This window comes from Emydura macquarii, unplaced genomic scaffold (genome assembly GCF_026122565.2).
Source record: "Emydura macquarii macquarii isolate MOO-44397 ecotype Brisbane River unplaced genomic scaffold, CSIRO-AGI_Emac_v2 contig_374, whole genome shotgun sequence".
Classification (NCBI taxonomy): domain Eukaryota; kingdom Metazoa; phylum Chordata; order Testudines; family Chelidae; genus Emydura; species Emydura macquarii.
The window spans coordinates 11505937-11530066 of NW_027130511.1; the positions used below are offsets into that span (position 1 = coordinate 11505937).

General features: G+C 44.1%; 1 protein-coding gene across 3 annotated transcripts in view; it reads left to right on the forward strand.

Moving 5' to 3' along the window:
- Positions 1-24130, forward strand: part of BAZ1A (bromodomain adjacent to zinc finger domain 1A) — a 127597-nt gene that overhangs the window by 12965 nt on the left and 90502 nt on the right. The window contains exon 1 of one of the 3 annotated variants that reach the window (XM_067534145.1): positions 14831-14950. The exons of the other annotated variants lie outside the window; for them this stretch is intronic. Within the exon in view, the coding sequence (XP_067390246.1) occupies positions 14868-14950 (83 nt within the window). The 5' untranslated portion in view covers positions 14831-14867. Of the gene's footprint in view, positions 1-14830; positions 14951-24130 lie in introns of those variants that run through there. 3 annotated transcript variants of the gene reach the window in all.

A 24130-nucleotide genomic window follows, 5' to 3' on the forward strand; every position in this document is an offset into this window, starting at 1 on the left:
ACATCTTCATGAAAGTCTTTGTGGTAGTGGCAGCCTATATGAGATGTCTCGGCCACTCATTCCTGTATCTGGATGACAGGCTCCTAGTTGCATCATCCTGGGAATGTTTTCTGACTATCATCCACACCCTACAAAACTTCCTCATGAGCTTGGGGATCTGCATCAACGAAGACAAGTTGATCCTCATACCTACCCATGAGCTCACTATCATAGGAGTTCGGCTAAACTCCCTTGCAGCACGGGCCTTTCTGCTGGTGGGCCACTTCGCAGCCTCATTGCACAGCTCTGTCCCCGCCCACATCTCCAACAGTGCCTCTCCCTCCTAGGCCACGTGACAGCCTGCACTTCTGTCACCCTGCATGCACGCCTCCAAAAGCAATGTCTCCAACTGTGGCTGTGTACCGTCTATGACCTGCAAGTGGATGACTTCCACAAAAGGGTACTTCTCCATCTCTTGATCTTCTTCCCTTGCATAGTGGTGGGACTCAGCCATGCTCCTGGCTGGCAATCTCTTTAACTCTCCCACACCCAGTACCATCCTCACTACGGATGCTTCACTTGTAGGCTGGAGTGCTCAGCTGGAGGGCCACACTTCTCAAGGAATATGGTCCCCCAGAGAGGCCAGGATGCACATCAACACTCTGGAATTATAAGTAGTCTGCCTTACTTTTCAGGCATTCCTACCCTTCCTCTGATTCTGTTATGTGCAACTGCTCTCGGACAACATTATGGCTATCATTTATATAAACAAACAGGGCAGAGCCCAGTCCCCAACCCTTTGCGCAGAAGCCATTCATCTGTGGAATTGGTGCCTTAGGTACAACATATCACGCCACATGGTCCATCTTCCGGGCACCAACAATACCCTCGCAGAAGCTTTCTTGTTCCTTCCACAACAATCATGAGTGGGAGCTCCATGACCCCACTCTCCGATCCATCTTTTGCAAGTGGGGCACGCCATGCTGGGACCTCTTTGTGACGCCTGCCAGCTACAAGCTCCTCCTTTTCTGCTCAAGAGGTGCTCTCGGATGAGGCTCTCAGGGATGCGCTTCTCCTCCCTTGGTCACCTGACCTCCGGTACACTTTCCCACCCATACCACTCCTTTCACATATCCTATGCAAAATATGACAAGACCGTGTAGCCCTCATCCTCATTGCTCCCTTCTGACCTCACCGGTATTGGTTCATCAACCTCCTTCATCTCTTGGTTTACCCACTGATTTCCCCCTCTCCCAAATCTCCTCACACAACAAAGCGGCAGGCTCTGGCACCCCAACCCAGAACCGCTTCACCTCACAGCTTGGTATTTGGATGGGGCTCACAAGTAGACAACACACGCTCAACATCAGTGCACAAAGTCCTTTCACAGAGCAGACACCTATCTACTACATCATGTTACCAAGCAAAGTGGAAGCGCTTCATGGTGTGGGCATTCCGTCACCGTCACCCCCTGAATCCAATCTCTGTTCTCACCATCCTTGACTACCTTCTCCACCTTCGACAGTCGGGCCTTGCCCACTCTTTCATCCTGGTTCACCTAGCAGTGCTTAGTGCCTTCCTCCTGCTGATTGATGGCTTTTCTGCCTTTAGCCACCCCACCTCGATCCGTTTCCTCCGTGGTCTCCTCAACACCTTCTCATAGATCCATGACCCCTGCTTGGAGCCTGAACCTTATCCTCTCAACACTGATCAAGCCACCCTTCGAACCACTGGCTACTTGCTCCCTCACCCATCTCTTCATGGAGGTAATCTTTTTGGTGGCAATCACATCTGCCCGACAGGTTAGTGAGTGGTGGCGATGATGGCAGATCTACCCTTTATGGTCTTCCATAAGGACAAGGTTTCCTTACGACTCCATCCGAAGTTCCTACCTAAGATGGTCTCTCCATTTCATCTTAACCAATCCATTCACCTTCCAACCTTCCGTCTAAAGCCTCAGAGAGAGAGCGGATATTACACTCCCTTGACATCTGACGTATGTTGGCTTTCTATCTATAATGCATTTGTCGCCATTTCAGAACATCGCAGGGGAAGCGCATATGTTCCATGGCAGGACATTTGTAAAGTGGCCACATGTTCCCCTCCACACTTTCACCACTCGCTACGACATAGCCCCGTTGGCAGTAGCGGATGCATCAGTAGGCTGTGCAGTGCTGCAGACTTTCGCTTCCGATGAACCCTCATTTCCACTTCCTTGCTGAGTACTGCTCACTACACTACCCATGTTGGAGTCCACATAGGGACCAGTACTCGAAGAAGAGATGGAGGTTACTTACTGTAACTGGAGGTTCTTCCTGATGTGTGGTCCCGATCTGGATTCCAATCCTGCTCTCTTTCCCCTCTGCTATGGGCTTTGTGTCCCCTGATAAAAGGGACCTGGAGGGCGTCGACCATGCAGCCTCATAAGACCTCGGTCACACCACGTGGCCAATGCATGACATGCACTTGGGTCAACGAACACTGCTACAAACAGATCCAGTTCCGGCACATAGTGCGCATGCGCATCCACATTTGGAATCCACATAGGGACCACACATTTCGAAGAACCTCCTGTTACAGTAAGTTGCCTCCATTTTTCATTTTAGGTCCCAGTCCTGCAAAGATTTACACATGCTTTAATTTACACACTGAATAGTCCCATTGATGGGATTACTCACAGTGTAAATGTATATGTATAAATTTTTGCTGGATTGGGCCTTTGTCTTGTTAGAGGAAAGGCAAGCTTCCCTTGGCCATAAAGTAGTCAGATGGTGTGACCAGCAACCTGTGGATGCCCTGAGAGCCATGGCAAAACCCTGTGTACGTAAGAGGGGACAGGGTCAGCATATTCATCGGAGGCCACCCTTTCATGTGGCTTTGCATTTCTCCTAGGGCAGTACAGATATGGAAATAGTTGTACTATGTAATGGTAAGAAGATTTTAATCAAATAATTAAAATACGAGTCCAGGTGCTCTAACGGAATGTTGGAAAATTCAGATGTCTTTGAATTTGCCACATAAGGACTCTCACTCACATTGTCGTCTTCTTGGTCCAGGTCTGGCCCCTGACCAATGTAGCTATGCTGACCTAACTCCAGTGTGGGACTAGCTATGTCGATGGAAGAATGTTTGTGTCAACCCATTGTTCAGGGAGGTGATGTTCTTACTTTGATAGAAAAACGCCTTCTGTCAGTGTAGACTGCATCTATATTATGGGTTTATGCTGGCATAACTTGGGTAATGTAGCTAAACTGGTATAGTTTTCTTAGTGTAGTTATACCCTTAGAGTCTCTACCTCACATAATTAGTCTCAGTTGAGAACTAGTTCTGATGTTTCAAATAATTTGAGCTTATTTTGTACAGAATGATGGTTGGTCTCGTCTGTCTCTGAGTTGTAGACTTTACGATTGGCTTAGCTGATCATTAGAGATTTTCACTCCTCCTTCTCTGGATGTCTGGTTTAAGGAAGAGTGCAGAATGCAACTTCAGGGGTTGGTGATGGTGCAAGAGAATGTCCCCCTTTTCTTCCTCATAGTTAGTCTTTTGTAGGTTTTAGTGTCCCCTTGCTTCGTTTTGAGGACTACTTTTGTCCAATTAGGAGTTCCAGCATGTTGGCTATAGCTCAGTTTGAATCAATAATTTGGTATCTTGATCTGAGGTTATCGTAGAAGATTCCAGTCTAAAGTGGACACTTTCTTGCAAAGTCTTTTGGTGACCACAAGCAATGTCCTTTTCGGAAGTGGACATGTGAGAGGCACATGTGAGACGAAATTGGCAACACTTCCCATCTAATGGAATAAGGTCTGTTCTCACCTTGCTAAATATAATGGTTAATCATCAATTACCCTTTCACGCGCTTCCATTTGTTTCTTGTGACAGCTAGTGAGCATGATAAGGAAAAAGGGACTCAGAGGGAGGTCAAGGTCAGTATGAGTGCATGGCCTACTTCAGTGCCCTTTCACCTAAAATCAAAGCCAATTTAGCATTCCTTATAAATACTAAACTTCATTTAGCCTTCGAATCAAATACAGTTAACCAAGGTCAAACTCAAGTCTGGCCAACATTTCATACAGCTGTGTGGCTTCACACTTGTGGTTGAACCAAAAACCTTTTGTAGGGGCAAGATTTTTACAGCATGGAGAGGGAATCTGTTGATGAACATGCTGACTTGTTCTGAATGATCTTCTATAAGGAAATCCCCATGGGTCTGTAGGCAGGGGCAGAGATGTACTAAGCAGCCATCCACCCTGCCCACTGTCTACTCCCTCCATAATCATGTCTCAGTTGGCAGAGTTGTGTTGAAAGAGTTTCAGCAGGATGGGAAGGAAGGGAGAATATGCCACAAAGCACCTGCTTCCCTTACTCAAACTCAAACACCTATAGTCTCTTTTTGTCGTTTGCTCACCTCTAAACCATAATGGAGGCAGCTTGGCTTTTAATATTAACTTCTTTGCTCAAAGAGTCAGCTGTTTTGCCTAGAATTTATATACCATGAACTGCAGGTGTAAATGCTTATTGAAGTGGTGTTTATATAATCATGGATTTTCATTTGTTATTTGACAGTGCTTTTAATTTATGTCTTAATCTGGAGGATTTTCCATTTTCCAGACTGCCAACCAAAAGAATGCTTTAGAAAAATATAATATGTATATACTGGGTTTCAAAAAGACATTTATTTTTTCCTCTAATATTTGATGTTCATACTTTTTAAATTTTCAATGTTCGTTTGAAAAGTAGATGCATAATTGGTTAATGGGCTTTAGCCTATATTTTTGAAGTATTGCATGGGGTTAAATGTAGAAGTCAATATGATTTATAAATAATACTCACTTAATAAAAAGATTTGTGTGTTGATCCTCTTGAATAGCTTTGAAAATTGAGCATGAAGCCTAAACTTTTACTGCAAATATGGTTTCCAGGCAAAATAGAAATTTACTGTACTAGGTCTCATTTGACCTACTTTGCTTAGATCTATTTTAATAAAAAGAAACGTGGTCACAATCAGCCTGTAATGAAATCATACTTTTTTGTCACTGAGAATAACAAAATTTGGCAGTGACCCTGAACACATTTATGTATTGCATTCAATCCCAGTGCGTAAAGTTATTCTCGTGCATAAGAGTTTGCGGTATTGTAACCTTATTGTGCTGTGAGCTCCATGCATTACTTAGTTTGGATCCCCTGGGAAATATAGGGTATGATCATGTAATTAAAGACTGTATCATAGTGCATATACAACAAGGGGGCTGAATTAAAGTTGCGCAAGCAATCTTAATTCTGGCATTTGCTAACTTTTGAATGCTTGCTTTTGCAATCTAAATGCTCTTTTGACATCATTATTTTGGGTGTAATTTCCCATATTTTTAATAACAATAAAACTGGAAAAACATATTTCATTATATTGACCCCCCCGACCTAGGTCATTAGCAGGGTTGGAGCCTTTAAATCTCCAATACAGACCTTTACCACTTCAGCTAACTGAATAACTTGGTGGTAGATTGCTATTTCTATGTGAACCATGTATGCTGGGGTGAGAAGGTAGGGAAGAGAGACACTTTGTCAGTGGATTTCACAGCTGTTTGGTTGGGGGCAGTGGAATGTTGAGATTCAAGAATTCTGGGTTCAATTGCAGGTTCTGGAGGGGAGTGTGATCTAGTTGTTACAGACCCTTCTTCCTCTTTCCCCCTTTCTTCCTTCCCCATTTTGGCTCCTATCACTCCCAGCCTGTTCTTGTTCTCCCTCTGCTCCTCATCCCTTTGCATTTGAATCAGGCTGCTTCCTCCTTGTCCTCACTGTCTGGTGCCAGCAGGAGAAACATTGAGAGTCCAGGAGAGACTATATCCTTGCTCTTGGTTCCTATGTCTAGCACCACAGCAGTCTCCAGCAGCCAGGAAGAGAAATTGCAGGGAAAGTCCTACTGAGTCCCTGCAGCCTTGGGATGGAGTATGCACAATCATTCTACAGGAATGATTTGTGTCAGCTGGCATGTGGGAGCTGTGAATGGAGCATGTTCACTGCAGACAGAATCTGTGACTCCTCAGAGAATTTAGCTGCTAAACAAATGAGCCTCTACTGAAAATGTGCAAACTGCAGTTTTTCAACGTGAATAAATTGGCCAAATTTGGGCAGATTTTTATGGGGATGTGAAAAGGCAGCTATGCGTTTTGGTGGATAAAGCAAGGCCCTCTCCCCCAACTTTTAAGTCCCTGTACTAAAAGATGGGAGGCACTTAGTGTTCTCAGCTAAACAATTATAAGAATTTTGTAACCTGAGCAAAACATTTACAATTTTTCTACTAACATTGTCTGAAAAAACTACACCATTTTTACTGAAACTTTCAAAAAATCCAGTTAGAGGCAGTTGCCCCGCGTATAAAATTTCTGCCCAAACAGTTCAGGTTGGGCAAAGTTATAAACAGTTATGGAAAATGTTGGGCAACATTAACTATAGGCAGTACTACCAGTGCTGCCTGTAATTTGGTTAACTTGTAAGACTGTTTGGGATCTGAAATCGTTATATTTTGAAAGCAATTTAGTTCTTCCTGTTGTTTAAACGCTATTGTATTTTAGTTAAAATAAATATTTAAAATTAAAACTAGAATAATATTTACTGTTAAAGGTAATGAATTAAGATATAAAATGTGAACTAAAACATTAATAACCTGTATGTCTCACTGAGACAGAAAGAAAATGTTGGCCAGGATTATCCCATTTCTTTGGAAAAATGTTCTGGGATCTTAAATTTCCATCTTGCACTTTACCAGAAAAAGGTCTTCTGTTTAACTTCTCATCTAAAGGGTGACATCTCTCACAGTATTTGATCCATTTAGTTCTGCCTTGTGGTATCAATACTTATACAGGATATGTATCTAAAAAGTTTACCAGAATCTGAGTCCTGGCAAACTGCTTGAAACTTGGAACTTCATGGCAAGAATGACATGCTGCTGGAAATAGTAGTGTGCATCCCAGGTCAAATTGCAACCAAATAAAACATATATTTTGTAGTTCAACACAGTCCACTGAGCTACGTGGCCTGTTCTTCTTCGAGTGCTTGCTCACATCAATTTCATTCTAGGTGTGTGCGCAGCTCTGTGCACGGTTACCAGATTTTTTTTTCCTTTAGCAGTACCTGTAGGGCCGGCCCCGGTGCCCCCTGGAGTCCCGCACACATGCCAGGGTATTTCAGGTACTGCTGGCCTTACACTCCCTCAATTCCTTCTTTCCGCCCATGATTGTTGCTGGAACTGTTCTGCTTGCTGTCATAAGTGGTCCTATTCTTATCCTTAAGCAGTGTTAGCTAGTTTGTTCTACTGTTCTTTTGTTAGTTAAGTATCTGTAAATAATCGATACTTAAGTGTAGTCCCTACAGGGACCTTCGCCAGGAAGTGGGGCATGCCCTGTGTTTCCTGCAGAAAGCCCTTCCCCCTTAATGACCCCCACAACAATTGTCTGAAGTGCCTAGGGGAAGCACACAGGTAGGAAAAGTATCTGTAAGGCTTTCAGGCCACGGACTCAAAAAGAGAGGGAAATCAGCCTGAAGGCCTTGCTGAGGGAGGCAGCACTAAAACCAGCCTCCGCGCCATCCTGCTCTACCTTAGTGCTGAGTATTCCCCATTGCAAAAGAAGCAGAGGAAGCAGCAATCAGACAAGGACCGCTCCTCTGCACTGAAGACCAGTGATGCGGGGTTGAGTGTGGGGCCCATACTGGACCGATCCGTGATGGACAGCAGAAGAGAAGCTCACTGCCCAGAAGTGCGAGCCCGCCAAAAAAGCCACTCCTGACTCCTGGGAGCAGTAGGGGGCCTCTTCAGCTTGTGGTGCCATTGACGCCAGAGGCGTTTCAGGAAGTGAGGGACCTGAAGACCCTGCCTTTGTGTCCTTCTCCTAGCTTCTCTTGGTGCAGTCAAAAGAGAAGACTCCAGTCTTCAGGGGGAAGCCTGCAATAGGTCCTCAAAGGCTGCACTGCTCCCCTGACCAGTGGTGTTTATCTTCTTGGTCCAAGTCACCGCGCAAGGAGTCTTCATCACGGCATAGGTCTCCGAGGGTGCGTTCCTGATCTCCGTCTCTAGGGTATTCCATGATGGCCGAGCGCCAGCGACAGAGATGGTCTCCATTGCCATCATGGCACTGATCCCGGTCTCTGGCACCGAGTGCTTTGTGTTCGGAGGGACGACACCGATCCCGCTTATCATCGTACAGGTGTTCGCCGGATGGCAGTTGGCACTGATCCCGCTCATCAGCACTGAGGAGTTCGTCCGTACTGGCACGGCGCAGAACTTGGTCGCCTGTAAGGGAATCTTCACCCAGAGACCAGCGATGCCATAGGTCTTCGAGGCACCAATCTTCAACATGGCACTGTTTCCACTCATCCTCCAGGCACAAATCCTCGGCAACCCAGCACTGGTCGGGCGAGCAGCACCGCCGGTAGCTGTCCTCTCACTCCCCAAAGCTGAGGCAGCATTTGTTCGAGTGTCATGGGACTCGGGGGTTGGGGCACTGGTTTCGCTCTCTGCAGTACTGCACTGCAGCAAGGGCATCAGCTACTGCCTCCCCTCACCCCCCATCCCCGGTCGTCGGGCAGCGAGTCGGTTTCCTTGGGAGAGGACAGACAGGCTGCCACCCACTCTGGGCAACACGATCCTCCAAAGATACAGGACCAAGTTCCCTGCCCACCAGCTCCTGGTTGGCCTCAGGGCCAGTGGCCAGTGCAGTGGCCATATTGGGGACCCTGGGGGCTTCTAGTGGCCCAGGGCCAGACTCGTACAGATCTTCCAGCAGGCAATCAGTGCTGGTGGCCCTGGAGGGGGCTCACGATTCGGTGTCAGAGGAGGATTCAGACTCCCAAGAAGGGACATCTACAACAACTCCCCGGCAGCAGGCGGGGATGCCGCCACCTCCCATGCCAGCACAATCCTTGTTGTCTTCCCCAGATGAGGTGATCACATCAGGGCCGTCTGCGCCTCTGGATGATTTTTGGGCCCACCAGGAGCTCCTTAAGAGGATGGCCTTGAATTTAGGATTAGAGGCAGAGGAGCTTAAAGAGGCATCAGATAACCTCTTTGATGTATTAGCAGTGGCGGTGGCAGTCCAGGTTGCCCTGCCTGTGCATGAAGGGCTTCTTAAAGTGGCTAAAGCCATGTGGCAGATGCCATTGTCCTTTTCATCAATGTCAAAGAGGGCAGAAAAAAAGTACTGTGTTCGTGCCAAGGGTTTTGAATATTTATTTACTCACTCCTCCCCGGGTTCCCTGGTAGTGGTGGCCACCAATGAGAGGGATAGGCAAGCCTAGCTCGACTCCCAAAAATAAGAACAACAAAAAGCTGGCCTTATTTGGGAGGAAAATTTATTCAACAGTGAGCCTGCAATTTAGGATTGCAAACCAACAAGTGCTCTTGGGTATAATTACAACCTTTGGGACTCCCTGAAGTGCTTTGAGGAGACCCTGTCCCAGGAGCAGGCACCTGACTTTGCCACCATCCTAGAGGAAGGCTAGAGCTGACCTACAAGTGGTCTCTGACATGACGGATTAATCTGGGAGATCATGGCCTTGGCTATTTGTATGCGCGGGTGCTCTTGGCTGCAGTCTTCCGGTCTGTTCCAGGAGGTGCAGCAGTCCATTCAGGACCTTCCTTTTGACGGGAGTGCTCTCTTTTCAGACCAGACTGATGCCAAGCTTCACGAGGTGAAGGATTCGAAGGCCACACTACGTTCCCTGGGCCTTTATACACCTCAGGCCTCGGGGCGACAGTTCTGCTCCCAGCAGCAGCTGCTAAGATACCAGCCCGCATGCTTTGCCTCCTATAGACAAAGGGACAAAGACAGAGGATTTAGGAGGCGCCGGCTGACTGCGGCTTCCACTTCAGCTGCCCAGCCAGGGTCTTCCAGGCACTCGAACAGCCAGCACCAGTCCTTTTGAAGGTGTTCCATTCTCAAGGCAGGATCCTCCCTCTTGTCCATTCCTCAATCGACTTGCTCTTTTCCTATCCAAATGGGCCAGAATAACATCGTACCATTGGGTCCTTGGTATCATCTCAGTGGGATATGTCCTGCAGTTTTCTCCCTGCCCTCTCCTTCCCACAACTCTCCCTCCCCGTCCCTCTTCAGGGACCCCTCTCACGAGCAACTTCTCATGCGGGAGGTGGAAAATCTTCTCAGTGTAGGGGCTATAGAGGACATTCTGCCAGACATGAGGGGGAAAGGGTTTTACTTCCAGTACTTCCTCATCCTCAAAGCGAAAGGGGGTCTCAAGCCCGTTCTAGATCTGTGTTGTCTCAACAAATATCTCAAGAGACTGAAATTCCGCATGGTCTCCCTAGCCTCCATCTCCCTTCCTTGGATCCAGGAGACTGATATGCCACCCTTGACCTAAAGGACGCATACTTCCATATTGCGATCTTCCCTGGCCACAGACGTTTTCTCCGCTTCTTCATGGCCTGCTCCCACTACCAGTTTACGACTTTACCCTTTGGCCTCTCTTCTGCCCTGAGAGTGTTTACAAAGTGCACGGCGGTGGTGGCTGCAGACCTAAGGTGCCAGGGCATAGAGATATACTTGTACTTGGACGACTGGTTGATCAAAGGTGGGTCCCAGTCTCAGGTCCAGAGCAAGCTAGAAAGTTCACCTGACTATGACCTCAACCTTTCACCCTCTGATAGGTGGGAAATAGTTTTTTTTTCCCATTCTATGATGGTTAGGTTCCTGAAAGGAGTAGAAAGGCTCTGCCCTCAAGTTCGAGACCCAATGCCCCCTTGGGACCTAAACCTAGTTCTGTCTAGGCTTAAGGGACCCCCATTTGAACCTTTGGCTATCTGTCCATTCCTGTTGCTCTCCTGGAAAGTATCCTTTCTAGTAGTAATTACCTCAGGAAGAAGAGTCTCTGAGATTAGGGCACTTACCTCAGGGCCACCATACACGACCTTCTATAAGGACAAGGTCCAATTGTGGCCTCATCCTGCTTTCTTACCCAAAGTAGTGTCTCAATTTCATTGCAACCAGGATATATTTCTTCCAGTGTTCTTTCCCAAGTCGCATGGCTCAGAGGAAGATCAAAGGTGGCACACCCTTGATGTGAGGTGTGCATTAGCATTCTACATTGAATGCACAAAGTCATTCTGGAAGACTACGTAACTTTTTGTTGCAGTGGCGGATAGGATGAAAGGGTTACCTGTCTCCGCCCAGCAAATTTCCTCTTGGACAACTTCCTGCATCAAGTTTTGTTATGAGCAGGCGAAGGTACCGCTGCTGGGTGTCATCACAGCCCACTCCACCAGAGTGCAAGCTTCCTCGGCGGCCTTTCTGATGCAGGTACCTGTGCAGGAAAACTGTAGAGCTGCCACTTGGTGATTGGTGCACACTTTCATGTCCCACTATGCCATTGTCCAACAGGCACGGAATGATGCCAGCTTCGGCAGAGCGATGCTGCAGACAGGTCATCTGTGAACTCTTGGCCCACCTCCAAGGTACTGCATGTGAGTCACGTAGAATGGAATCAACAGCAGCAAGCTCTCGAAGAAGAAAAGATGGTTACTTACCTTGTAACGGTTGTTCTTTGAGATGTATTGCTCATGTCTATTCCATTACCCATCCCCCATCCCCGCTGTCAAAGTTGATGGCAAGAAGGAACTGAGGGGACGTAGGGCCGGCGGTGCCTGATATACCATGGCATGTGTGCATGACTCCAGGGGGCGCCAGAGCCGGCCCTATAGGTACTGCTAAAGGGAAAAAAATTCCGGTAACCTTGCATGGAGGTGAGCACACACCTAGAATGGAATGGACATGAGCAACACGTCTCAAAGAACAATAGTTAAAAGGTAAGTAACCGTCTTTTGCTGATTTCAGTGGAAGCTAGGAGCCTAAATATCTTTGAGGATCTGGTCTTAGGAGTCATGCTGCTAAATTCAGTATGGTAGGGTTGGGTCCAAGGTATAATTTTAATATTTAATGGATTGTAATTAAGCATGAGTCTTATGAGACTTTGGTATTACAAATAATATAATGGCCTTCTTTGCTGGGGTGAACAAATCAGCCGTCTATAGCTCATCATAAATCTACAGAGCCACTGGCACTGATCTGGGTGATGAAGTTGTTGTGCAACCTGCATTTTAGGGATTTTTTTTAGTTCTTCTCAAAGGTAATTTATATAGTGCCTTCCCTTTGCCCACTGAGGCACATGGGATACTGTATAATAATAACAATATAACTTAATTTATAATAAATGCCCCCTAAACCAAAATTAGATAGAAGGGTTACTAGAATGGATAGGGAAGAGGATAAAGGGGAAAGAACAGCTGTCCGTTATTACGGGGGAATAAATTTTACATTTTATTTGACCTCTAGATTACACTGCAGCAAAAGAATGATTGCTTGCTGACCTTAGGCAAACATGCCAGAGTGCAGATATGCAACAGAGTAAGGCTTAAATGAATGTAGTGCTTTTGAAAAGTGCCAGTTTAACAACACTGGTGAATGAAGTCCTCTTAGGAAAATATGTATTGCCATATCTAATCAGACTAGAGGTTTGTCCAGTCCAGTATTCGGTCTCTGGCAATGGCTGATACCAGAACAATGGGCAAGAAACCTTGTCGTGGATAATTATGGAATAACCTGCCCACAGATAAAGTTTCTTTCTAAGCTCTCCCAGGGATTGACTTGTGCTCTGAAGCATGAAAGTTTATCTCTTTAAAAAAAGAACGTTTATTCTTAAGAGAAAAGTTATGTAAGCTTTCTATTATCATGCAGCCAGTATGATCGGTCATGATCTGGAGGAATGGAGGAGAAAGGACCATTTGTATACAACGAGAACATAGTTTGTTTTCTAAGCTTATTCATTAATTGGCACTCTGCTTAAATTGGCAACCAGGGTATCAATTGTGGTTTGTGTTATGTTTTGGTATGTACCTGTGCACTGAGATCTAGGCTAACTTCACATAGGCCACCAAACAGTTATGGGACAAAAGTGTCTTTTAAGCACTATTGAACTGTGGAGGATTTAAATCTGTGACCTGGAGGTGAAAGGTTCTATGTCCCATTATTAACTAATGTCCAAGCCATTGAAAATCTGTATGTTGTTCTGTTTTTCTCTGAAAAATAGGCTAACATAAATTCTTGATTGGTCTGTCAAGGGGCTGGGACTATATGATCAGATTCCATTTATCACTCTGAAAACATGCCTTTTCCATGTAGTTGCAGATGCATCACACATCCTCCTGCAACCCTCACAGAGAGGGTTGCACTAGAAACGGCAGTTACAGTCACATTGGCCACACATTGGTTCCATGACTTGAGGGGAAGGAGGATATTATTTCCTTCCCCCCAGCCATCACAGAACTCTAACTCATGTTATGTGCTGGGGAGAGTAATTGCTTGCAAATGCAAATTTGCTTGCATTGCAAATTGAAATGGTTCACAATCATTAGTTACAAGTATAGACAAACATATTGTAGATGAATATTACTCCTGGGAGAATTCTGTGCCACTGTGTGCATGTAGAATTCATGTCCCATGCAGATTTCTTTGCTTCCCTACAGAAAAATGACAGGAGTGGTCACACACCCCTCTCCAGCAGTGTGGGCACTTTGTTTTAGGCTCCCAGAGCAGATGACAGAAAGATAAATCACTGCCGGGGATGGGACTGGGGATGCCCCAGCCGGTGCTGCATCAGACCCACCCCCGTATTTGCCAGCCGCTGTGCATCCTGACTCCGCCATACCAGACTCTCTCACCAAGCCTCACCTTCTTCCCGTATCCAGAACCACCACACCCGAATCCTTACCCTGCCAAGCCTCACCCTTCTGCATCCAGTCCCATTACCAAGCCCCGCCCCCTGCACCCAGACCACTCCCCACTGAGTCCCCTCCCAACTCAAACCCCACCCCGATGAGCCCTACCCCCTATGCACCTGGACCATCCTGACATGCCCCCCTGTATCCGGACCCCCACCCCACTGAATCCCAACCAGCTGCACCCAGACCCCCACCCCACCAAGTCTCACTCCCCCAGAACCCAGATACCCCTGCTGAGGCCCCCAAACCCAGACTTCCCCTGGCGACCTTCAACCCCCAACCCCCAGCAGCGTCCCAACCCCAACCACCTTCAACCCCCAACCCCAACCACCTTCAACCCCCAACCACCTTCACTTGGACTCTCCCTGCAGAGTCCCATTGCCTCTGCACTTGAAATCTCTCCCTTCCCCCCCATAAAACCCTGTGCATCCATATCCCACACCCAGACCCCCCACTGAGCTGCCCACACCCAGATTGCCTCACACAGAACCCTCTCACCCCACACTTGGATCCCCCCCCTACTAAGTTCCTCCACACTTGGATCCTGCCAGGCTGAGCCTGCCTGCTCACACCTGGGACACCTGGTAATCCCAAAGTACTTTGCTGGATTGGGGCCTTAAACTCTTAAGATATTTTATTTTTAAAGATTTGCTGCTCATAGACTGGAAGCAGACAACCTCAAATGTCTCTTCTAAACTGATTTAATAGAATTTACTGTAGATTCCTAGAAACTGAATTCTATACACATAAGAATAATTGTTATATGGTAGAGAGAGACCTATTGTTTTTTTTTTTACCTTATCTCCTCAATCTCTGTGTCTCATTTATCTTCTTACATGTTGAGCTTATAAGTTTTACCAGGTACCTAATAGACAAAGGGTGCAACTGTAGCAGCCAAAGTTAGATAAAATGAGTGAGCCTCACTATCCAGGTGAGAAATCAGTTTCCTTTTCTTCTTGCCCTAGCTTCTGTGAAGTGTGAGGATGCTGGGAATCTTACCAGAATGCCACCCTTATATCCTGATCAGCGTTCCATCTTTTGTGTCTGCCTCTAGATTGCAGGTGTCTGATAATTATGAAGCCAGCCCTCCCTGCAACCCCTCTGGCTGATGAAAGGGAGAAGCTGCATTCCTTCACTCTCCTGTTTTTCCCTCATCCCATCCCAGCGCCTCTTGACTACTACTTCATATGTGTATGTCTGCTGCTCTACTTTTATCATTACTTTTTACCTGCAAAACTCCTTTTTTGTGTCTTTTTCCTAAATGAATCGCTCCAGTGCTTGCCTTTGGTGCTGTTCATAGCCTTATCAATCAGTAGCGTGCTGAAACTGACTAGTTATCAATAGTTCACTGTCAAGCTGGGAGGGTGTATCTAGTATGGTATCGCAGAGGTCAATCCTGGATCTACTACTATTCAGTATTTTCATTAAATATTTGGATAAGTCAATGGAGAATATGCTTATAAAATTTGCAGATGATACGAAGATGGGATGGATTGAAAGAACTTTGGAGGACAGGATTACAATTCACAATAACCTTGACAAATTGGAGAATTGGTCTGAAATCAACAAGATGAAATTCAGTAAAGACAAGTGCAAAGTCCTTTGCTTAGGAAGGAAAAATCAAATGTACAAAATGGGGAATAACTGGCGAAGTAGTAGTATTGTTGAAAAGGATAAGGGGGTTATAGTGGATCACAGATTGAGTATGAGTCAGAATGTGATGCAGTTGAGAAAAAGGCTAATGTCATTCTGGGGTGTATTAACAGGGTGTATTAACATATTGTCATATGTAAGACAAAGGAGGTAATTGTCCTGCTCTGCTCAGCATTGGTGAAGTCTCAGCTGGAGTATCGTGTCCAGTTCTGGGTGCCACACTTCAGGAAAGATGTGGATGAATTGGAGAAAGTCCAGAGAAGAGTTACAAAAATGTTGAAAGGTTTAGATAACCTGACGTATAGGAGGGGTTAAAAAAAAGGGCATGTTTAGACTTTAGAACAAAAGATTGAGTGGGGACCTGATAACAGCCTTCAAATATGTTAAGGTATGCTATAAAGAAGATGGTGATCAATTGTTTTCCATGTCCTCTGGAGGTAGGACAAGAAGTAATCAGCTCAATCTACAGCGAGGGAGATTTAGATTGGATATTAGGAAATACTTGTAAATTATGTGGATAGTTAAGCACTGGAATGAGATTTCAAGGGAGATTGTTGAATCCCAGAACAGGTTAGAAAAACATGTCAGGAATGGTCTAGGTATACTTGGTCCTGCCTCTGCACAGGGAGCTGGACTAGATGACTTCTAGAGGTCCCATTTCCATGATTCTGTGTATGCTGATAAGAATTCTGGGTATCTAAATACTGTTGGCTCGAGGAGAAATCAATTGCTGGCATTTCAAGAAGCTTCACTGCAGAAAATCTTAAAGGTGACCTGCAAAGGAAAAGCGTGTGTGACCATTTTTTTGCCTCAAAGGCCCGAAAGATGTTTTTTTAAAGTAATTTTCTGCTAGACATGAGCTACACACCTCTTTTGTAGCTGTATAACTTTCAATTAGGGGTACAGTTTTTTTTTAACCAAAATAATTACACTGGTACCACCCTGAATTTGGACAGTTACATGATATAAAGGTGCCTTACCAGATTATTCCCTTTCCCATGTGGAAATTAGCTTTATCAGTATAAGAATTTTTATATAAGTGTAGCTTTTTTTTTCTTATTGTGATTCTTAAGACCTGGTTTTCAATTATAATAAGACCAGGCTTATGATTTTTGGGAAGAACAGTCTGCAAATTGAGTGGAAGATAGAAGGCCACTATGTAAAACAAGTCTCTGTTTTCACTTATTTAGGGTTAAAGTTTCATCATTTGGACTGTTGGTTCCCTTATCATAAAGACTTAAAATAAAAGGCCCTTAACTATGCTCAAGGGGTGCTCTGTTTTACCCACTCACATGGTGGGAACAGAGTTGCCCCAGTGCTAAGAATTTTTAATGCTAAAATAATATCGCAGAAGATTGATTTAAAGGCCAAATTTCAAATCATTCAAAATAATATTTAGGAGACTTTTAATTCTCCCAAATTCTACCCCTGCCTTGTTTTTACATGCCAAGGTGCCAAGGTTTTTCTGTCAGTAGTAGAGTTTGTATTGCTTTTCTTAAATTTTGGTCTAAGAGCTATACCCTTCCAAATTATAGATTGCCCCATCTTTGCCTTCAGGATATGCAGGAACAACCTGGGTACTCCTTATTTCCATGGTATAAGACTTTCAATTTATTATAACTAGGTTGGGGTTTTCTGTTACTCACTTATTGTCTATGTCTTTTAATCAACATCATCAACTACTTAAACACCGAGTGACAGTTATTACCCAACAAGAAGATCTGACTATGATTCATGATTCTAAGTTTGCCTTTTGCTTTTCTACTTTGAAAGATGGCTCTTGTTTTTGAACCATATTTGAATGAGTTATCAAATCCTCATTTACGTAAGACATACTCAGTTAAGATTGCAAACCATGGAAACTGCTGTCCTTTAAGGTAAATATGGAAAAGTTCCTTTGTGTCTTCATTTTTGCCCATGTAAATCTGGAGCATTAGAAGATCTATGTCATTATCTTTTGGATTACAGAATTTTCCAGCTTCTGAGAGCATGCTGGGTTTCACCTCTTTTTTTTTTTTTTTTTTTAAATATATAGATATATAAAAAGGATCTTTATCTCTATCTCAAAAGATAATGTTTTTAGTATTTTCTCAATCCCCTGTTGTAATTAAATCAGTAGCAATTTTTGTCACGTTACCGTTGTGTCAAAGAAAAGAGTTTTTAAGTTCTAGCTGACATTTTAATGTATTATATGGATGTTGCTGTTGTTTTAGAATGTGTGTGTTTTTCTTTTTGTATTTGGGAAACACATATGTCATGCGATCTAATAAAATTGGATTGTACAGAATATCTGATCTATAAAGAAAAGTTAAATGAACTGAGAATGTTTAGTCTTCAGAAAAGAAGACTGGGGGGAACCTGATAACCTCAAATATGTTAAGGGCTGTAATGAAGAGGACTGTGATCAGTTATTCTCCATGTCAGCTGAATGTAGGACTAGCAGTAATAGGCTTAATTTGCAGGGAGATTTGCCAGGGAGATTTAGGTGAGATATTAGGAATAATTTTCTAACTATAAGAATAATTAAATACTGGAATACGTTTCCAAAGGAGTTTGTGGAATCCCTTCCATTAGAAATTTTTAAGAACAGGTTGGACAAACACCTGTCATGGATGGTCTAGGTTTACTTGGTGTTGCCTCAGCATAGGGGGCTGGACTTAATGACCTCTCAAGGTCCTTTTCACTCCTACATTTCTGTGATTCTTTTTAGTTTGGAGCTGCCCAAAGAATTCTAAATAGCAAACCAATAAGGCCTATGTCAATTTATACTCTGTTGCTGCTTTACTGAACTATGAGCAGTGGCAGAATTGGAACTGTTTGCATGTAGAATCAGATAGACAGTATTCCATCAGTTTACTTTCTGTTCATATTTAGAAGATTCTTTGCAATCTTAAGGGCTAGAAAATTTTTTTAAATTTAATAAAAACTTAGTTTCTGCAGAAGTTGCTGGCACTTGCCTGGGAAAACTTCCTATTACTGTGGACAAGTGAATTTTTGAAGTCCTGATAATAAAGCTAATACAATGCCTGTGAAAAGTGTAATTGATAGCACTGGAAAGCAGATTCTTTCCACAGGATTCATACAGCCTGCAGTCTTCCTTCATTGCATTCCAATATACCTCACTTCAGTTCTGGAAGTACCATGTCTGAGGAGTTGTACTTCCATGACTATTTTGTCTTTGGATGCTTCCTTTGAATCTGTTTACTAGTAGTAGTTATGATGAGAAGGTTTCTGTAAGATCTACTAGAATAAGACCCCCACACCTCAATTTCACATAGGCCATTGAATAACTGGTAATTAGTAAGGACTTTTGGTTATTGCTAGCCTGGAATGCAGTATGTATCAACCCTGGTCTATATATAGCTTTTGAACCAGTATAACTTTATCAGTTAGTGATATGATTTAAAAAAAAACCCCTGATATAGCCCCACAAACATCATTGTGGATGCAGTTATACTGATATAAAAGTGCCCTGTAGTATAAATTATTCTCTTTGCTGTATGGGAATAAACTATGCTGGTATAAGCATGTTTATACTGCTATAACTGAATCCACATTAAGAGGGTTGTGTCATTTTAATTCTGGTATAGCTAAAGCAGTACCAATTTTGTGTGTAGACAAGGTCTCATTGCATAGAAGTGAAAGGGTCAGTGTGTCACTAAGTCCCCTGATCCAGCCAGTCCCATTTAAGCAGCCACTTATCTAACAGTCAAGTAGTATTTTTTGAAACAGAAGTTTTTATCTTTGTGATTCCTTTCATGTGTTTGAGCACTATCACACTTTAGTGCGAACACGTGAATTATTGCACTTACCAAAAATTCTCTTTTTGCTTTTAATAACATTTTAACTGTAGTATATTATAGCTAGTTATTACATGGTGAAGTTACTCTTACATTTGTAGCTATACATTTGTGAATTATTGGGTTGAAATATATCTTAGCGCATAATGGTTTGATACTATTAGGAAGTGTGTGTATTTTTTATATTAACATTTGTAATAATTTAAGTGAAAGGAACACCAGATTATTTTATTTGTCTATTTAGGGTATTTTTAAAGTGGATTTAATCTTGCTTCTGACTCTTTATTCATTAATGTCCCATTTATATTAAAAATCACCCTCAAAATATCCTGTGATATTTACACAGAACTGCATAATATCTGGATGAGATCCAGGATTCTTGGCTCAAAGTGATTTTTCAGGTTCTCATTTTGTGGCGTTGTACCATACCAATTTATTACGAGGACTATGGAGACATTATGCAATCTGGACTCTGACAAGAGAATCTTTCTGAACTACTGTCTTTTAGATTATACTGTTGACATAGTAGAATGCCAGATTATTATTTGTAATAGCAGTAGCACTTAGAAGCCCCGGAACTAGATCAAGGCCCTGTTGTGCTGAATGCTGTACTGACAAACAGTAAGAGAGAATCCCTCCCCTAAAGATCTTAGAATTCTAGGCTCTGATCCTTCAACTATCTTTATACAGGCAGGCTCTCAAGTGCAGAGCCCCATTTACTTTGGTGGGACTCCCCTGGAGTGCAGGGGTTCGCTTGTGCAGTCATTTGTAGGATCAGGGCTTTATTTTAAGACAAGTCATAACAGGTGCTTGAACCAAATGAACAGTGGGAAAAGAGGATGGAGGTAACAGTATTATATATAAAACCCTGCCCAGATGCTTTTTATAAAGAGAACACAGATTCTTCAAATCAAATGTACCTGTGCCAAAAATATATCATGTAGGGGCAGTTATTTGTTAATGTTTCTGTAGTTAAAAAAAAATGTGTATGAAAAGGTGAAAGCAGAGTTTTAAATTAATGAGAACTCTGCCACCACCAGCGTCCAAAATTTTTACCTGGTGAACTGGCCTACATAAGTTATTTCAAATTAGATATTTTGGATGTCCTGTTTCATAGTTTTTTAGCAAATTGTGCATGCATATGTATACCTACACTTTACAGGCACACTTGAGCAATTCTAACCCTGCATGTACTGGTACTTGGAAATTTTAGAGGGCACATGTGTTTGCATTGCAAAGCACAGGCATGTGAGTGGAGGCAAGGTACAATCACAGCTGAAAATTTAGCTCAAAAAGTCAATTTCATGATAACCTGAACCTGGATGTTTTGAGTTTATAAATCCTGAAACATTTTCTATTAAAAGATTATATTCAGTAACACTTTAGAACAAACGTTATTTAAAATCCTTTTTTCTAAATGCACATTTTTTAACTGCATAAGTTTATGTTCTTTTAAATGGTTTGTTTTTTCGCTCTACAAAAATACAACTACTTTCTTACAGGGTGAATAAAAATAAATGATTATTCTGAAAAAAAATTATATAAATTTGTTTTTTTATGTTGTTTAAATTATTATTAAAAATCCCCTGTTTAAAGTGAAATGTCTATTTAATACAAAATATGTTAAGGTCTAAACTTATTATAATCTCTTAAAACATATAAATATATGTTGTTTTGGTGTTTAATTAAATTCTGTTTATCATCCTAATGCTTGACACAAATCATGAGCAAAAAGTTAATTATCTAGTAAATAAGCAATAGATCATTCATCGTTTTCTAACAGAATTAATTAGTTAGATTAATTAATAAGAATCTGAAAATATTAAGCTATATAATTGCTTAAATAAACGTATAAATGTTATAGTGTACCCTTCTAGGTAGCAAAAGGATGTATCAAATATAACGTAAAGACTCTACTTAGCTGTAAATCAATATGTTTTTAAAGTTATATCAACCAGTGAGTATGTACATTTCTTTAGAAAATAACTGAAGTAAAAATGATTAAAATAGACTATTTAAATTGAGGCTTATCACTTGGTGATTTAAATCAATCCATTCTGCTTTTTTACCATACATTTATATATTTATTGTGTGTGTGTATATAAGTTTTCTTTCTGTTAACTTGTCACTATCAGGAGTTTTTATCCTATGCTGTGGTACCACATCAGTAACTTTCTCTATAAGGGAACAATCAACTAATTGAGAAATATTGCACATTATCCTGATGATTCCAGATGTTGGAGGTCCATTATTTTCCACCTCAAATTGCTAATTGTTACTTTTTTTGACTGCAGGTAAAAAATGGATATGCGTGTTACTATGATAATTATTTCTTAAATAATACACAGTAGGCAGTATGACTGAAAAATCTATATAAAGTCACATGCAAAAATGTTTTATAGGGAGTTAAGGTTGCAGGTACTCAGTGCGGCCATGTGCCCTTTCAGAATATGAGAGTTTAGTTTCCATAAATCAAACACTGGAAAAGAAGGAAAGGTATAATTAAGATCCTACAGACACCCTTTTAAACAACCTTAGTATCATACTAAAACACAAAATACAAATGATATGCCTTCAGGGAGATCACCTTTCTTCTTCAAGTGCTTGCTCATGTCTATTCCATTGTAGGTGTATGCGCACCTTCATACACAGTTACCAAAACTTTTTTTCTCTTTAGCTGTACCTGTAGGGCCGACTTCGGTGCCCCCTGGAGCCCCACGCACATGCCGCGGTATATGAGGCGCTGACGACCCTATGCTCCCCTCAGTCCCTTCTTTCCGCCTCTGACAGTTGCTGGAACTGCTTTGGCTTGCATCGCAAGTGCTCAATCCCTTTAGTTCTCCCTTAATCCTTTGTTGTTTGTCTTAGTTAGGTAGATTAGACCTTAGTCACTTAGGATAGTCCCGGCTGGGACTTTGCTGGGAGTGGGGCATGCCCTGCTCACCGGGTTTCAAACTGTATGCCTCCTGTGGGAAGGCCTTTCCACTGAGCGACCCCCATGATAGTTGCCTGAAGTGCCTGGGGAAGCTCATCATAAGAACAAATGCAAAATTTGTAAGGCTTTCAGACCTCAGACTAAAAAGACAGAGAGATCTGCTTGAAAGCCTTACTAATAGAGGCAGCACTCAGACCGGCCTCTGAATCAACCTATTCTGCTTTGGTACCCAGCGTGGCATTGGTGCAGAGCGCACTGTCAGCACCGGCCCCACCTTGGCACCGGACTTCTTCCTCTCCGTCGAGGAAGAAGCAGCGATAGCAACGCACAGAGCAGGGACGCCCCCCTGCACCGACCAGGGGCCACAACGAAACCGGACAGTGAAGACTTGCTTGCCACCGCCGGAGCCTACGTCTCCAACCAGAGAGCCACCCCTGACTCCTGGGAGTGGGAGGGCATCTCTGCATCTGCCGGAGCCATAGACACCAGAGGCATTTCAGGTGGCATGGACTTCGTTGGTCATGCCCAAGCTGCCCTGGCCTCCGCCCAGAGAGAAGGGGCCTGTATCACAGGGGAAGCTTGTGTTGGGACCCCCTGGTTGGCTTAGGTGATCTCTGAAGCGAGGAAGAAGATCTCATAACAACCTGGTTGCCCCGGGTGGAGGGGTCGACACGGCGTCACTCCCCCAGAAGTTGCTCCAGGTCACGGTCACTGGGCACCCCGCATTGGCGGGGCAAGGAGCGAGGTTGCCCTCCCAGCGCTGGTCATGATCCCTGGCACTGGGCGAAGTTCGTTCCAGGAGGTGGTGCCTGTCTGGGTCGCCTGCAAGAGACCGGTTCCTGGAGGGAAATCGGCACTGCTCCCCAGCACCAAGGAGTTTGCCTGCAGAACCGGTTGCCGGAAGCTGACTCGGCACCGAGAGGGAAGCAGCGGCGTAAGTCATCAGTGCCCAGGCACCGCTTTGGGCGCTCCAGTTCGCAGTCGGAGCATAGTTCCCCTCATTGGCACTGGTTGTGGCACCTGCCTCCTGGAGGAGGGTATCACAGTGGCCAGGGCAGTGCTGCAGGCATCTTTGGACGCAGCAGATTTGGCTGGCAGAGCCCTGGCTCCCTCCATCTGCATGCGCAGGTGCTCATGGCTGCAATCCTCGGGACTGTCCCAGAAGATCCAACAGTCCATCCAGGACCTCCCCTTCGACGGGTCGGCCTTGTTTTAGGACCAGATGGATGTGAAGTTACATGGTCTGAAAGACTCGAGGGCCATGCTCCGCTCCTTGGGTCTTTATACACCCCAGACCTCTAGATGCCAGTTCCATCCTCAGGGCCAGCAACAGCAAAGGTACCAGCCGCAGCGGTTCACGCCCTACAGACAGAGGGACAGAAATAAGGGGTCTAGGAGATATCAGCCAATGTCAGAGTCCTCCTCAGCCCCCTCCCCCCCAGCAAGGGTTGTCTAGACGATCCGGCAATCAAAGGAGGTCATTTTGAGGGTGTGCCTGAGGGCGGTGTTCCAGCCTGTTCCCTGGATCCCTCCCGTCCCTTCTTGAACCGCCTAGCTCCCTTCCTGTCTGAATGAGCCAAGGTCACTTTGGATCGCTGGGTCTTGGCATAGTTTTGGCGGCTATGCCCTCCAGTTTGCTTCTACCCCTCTCAACAACCCTCCCTCCCCGTCCCTCTTCAGGGACCTCTCTCACGAGCAACTCCTCATGCAGGAGGTAGAGATCCTTCTCAGCCTGGGGGTCGTAGAAGGGGTTCTACCGGACATGAGGGGAAAGCAGTTTTATTCGAGGTACTTCTTTATCCCCAAAGCGAAAGGGGGTCTAAGACCTATACTAGACCTGTGTCGTCTCAACAAATATCTCAGGAGGCTGAAATTTCGCATGGTCTCCCTTGCCTCCATCATCCCCTCCCTGGATCCAGGAGACTGGTATGCCACCCTCGATCTAAAAGACGCTTACTGCCACATTTCTATCTTCGCCAGCCA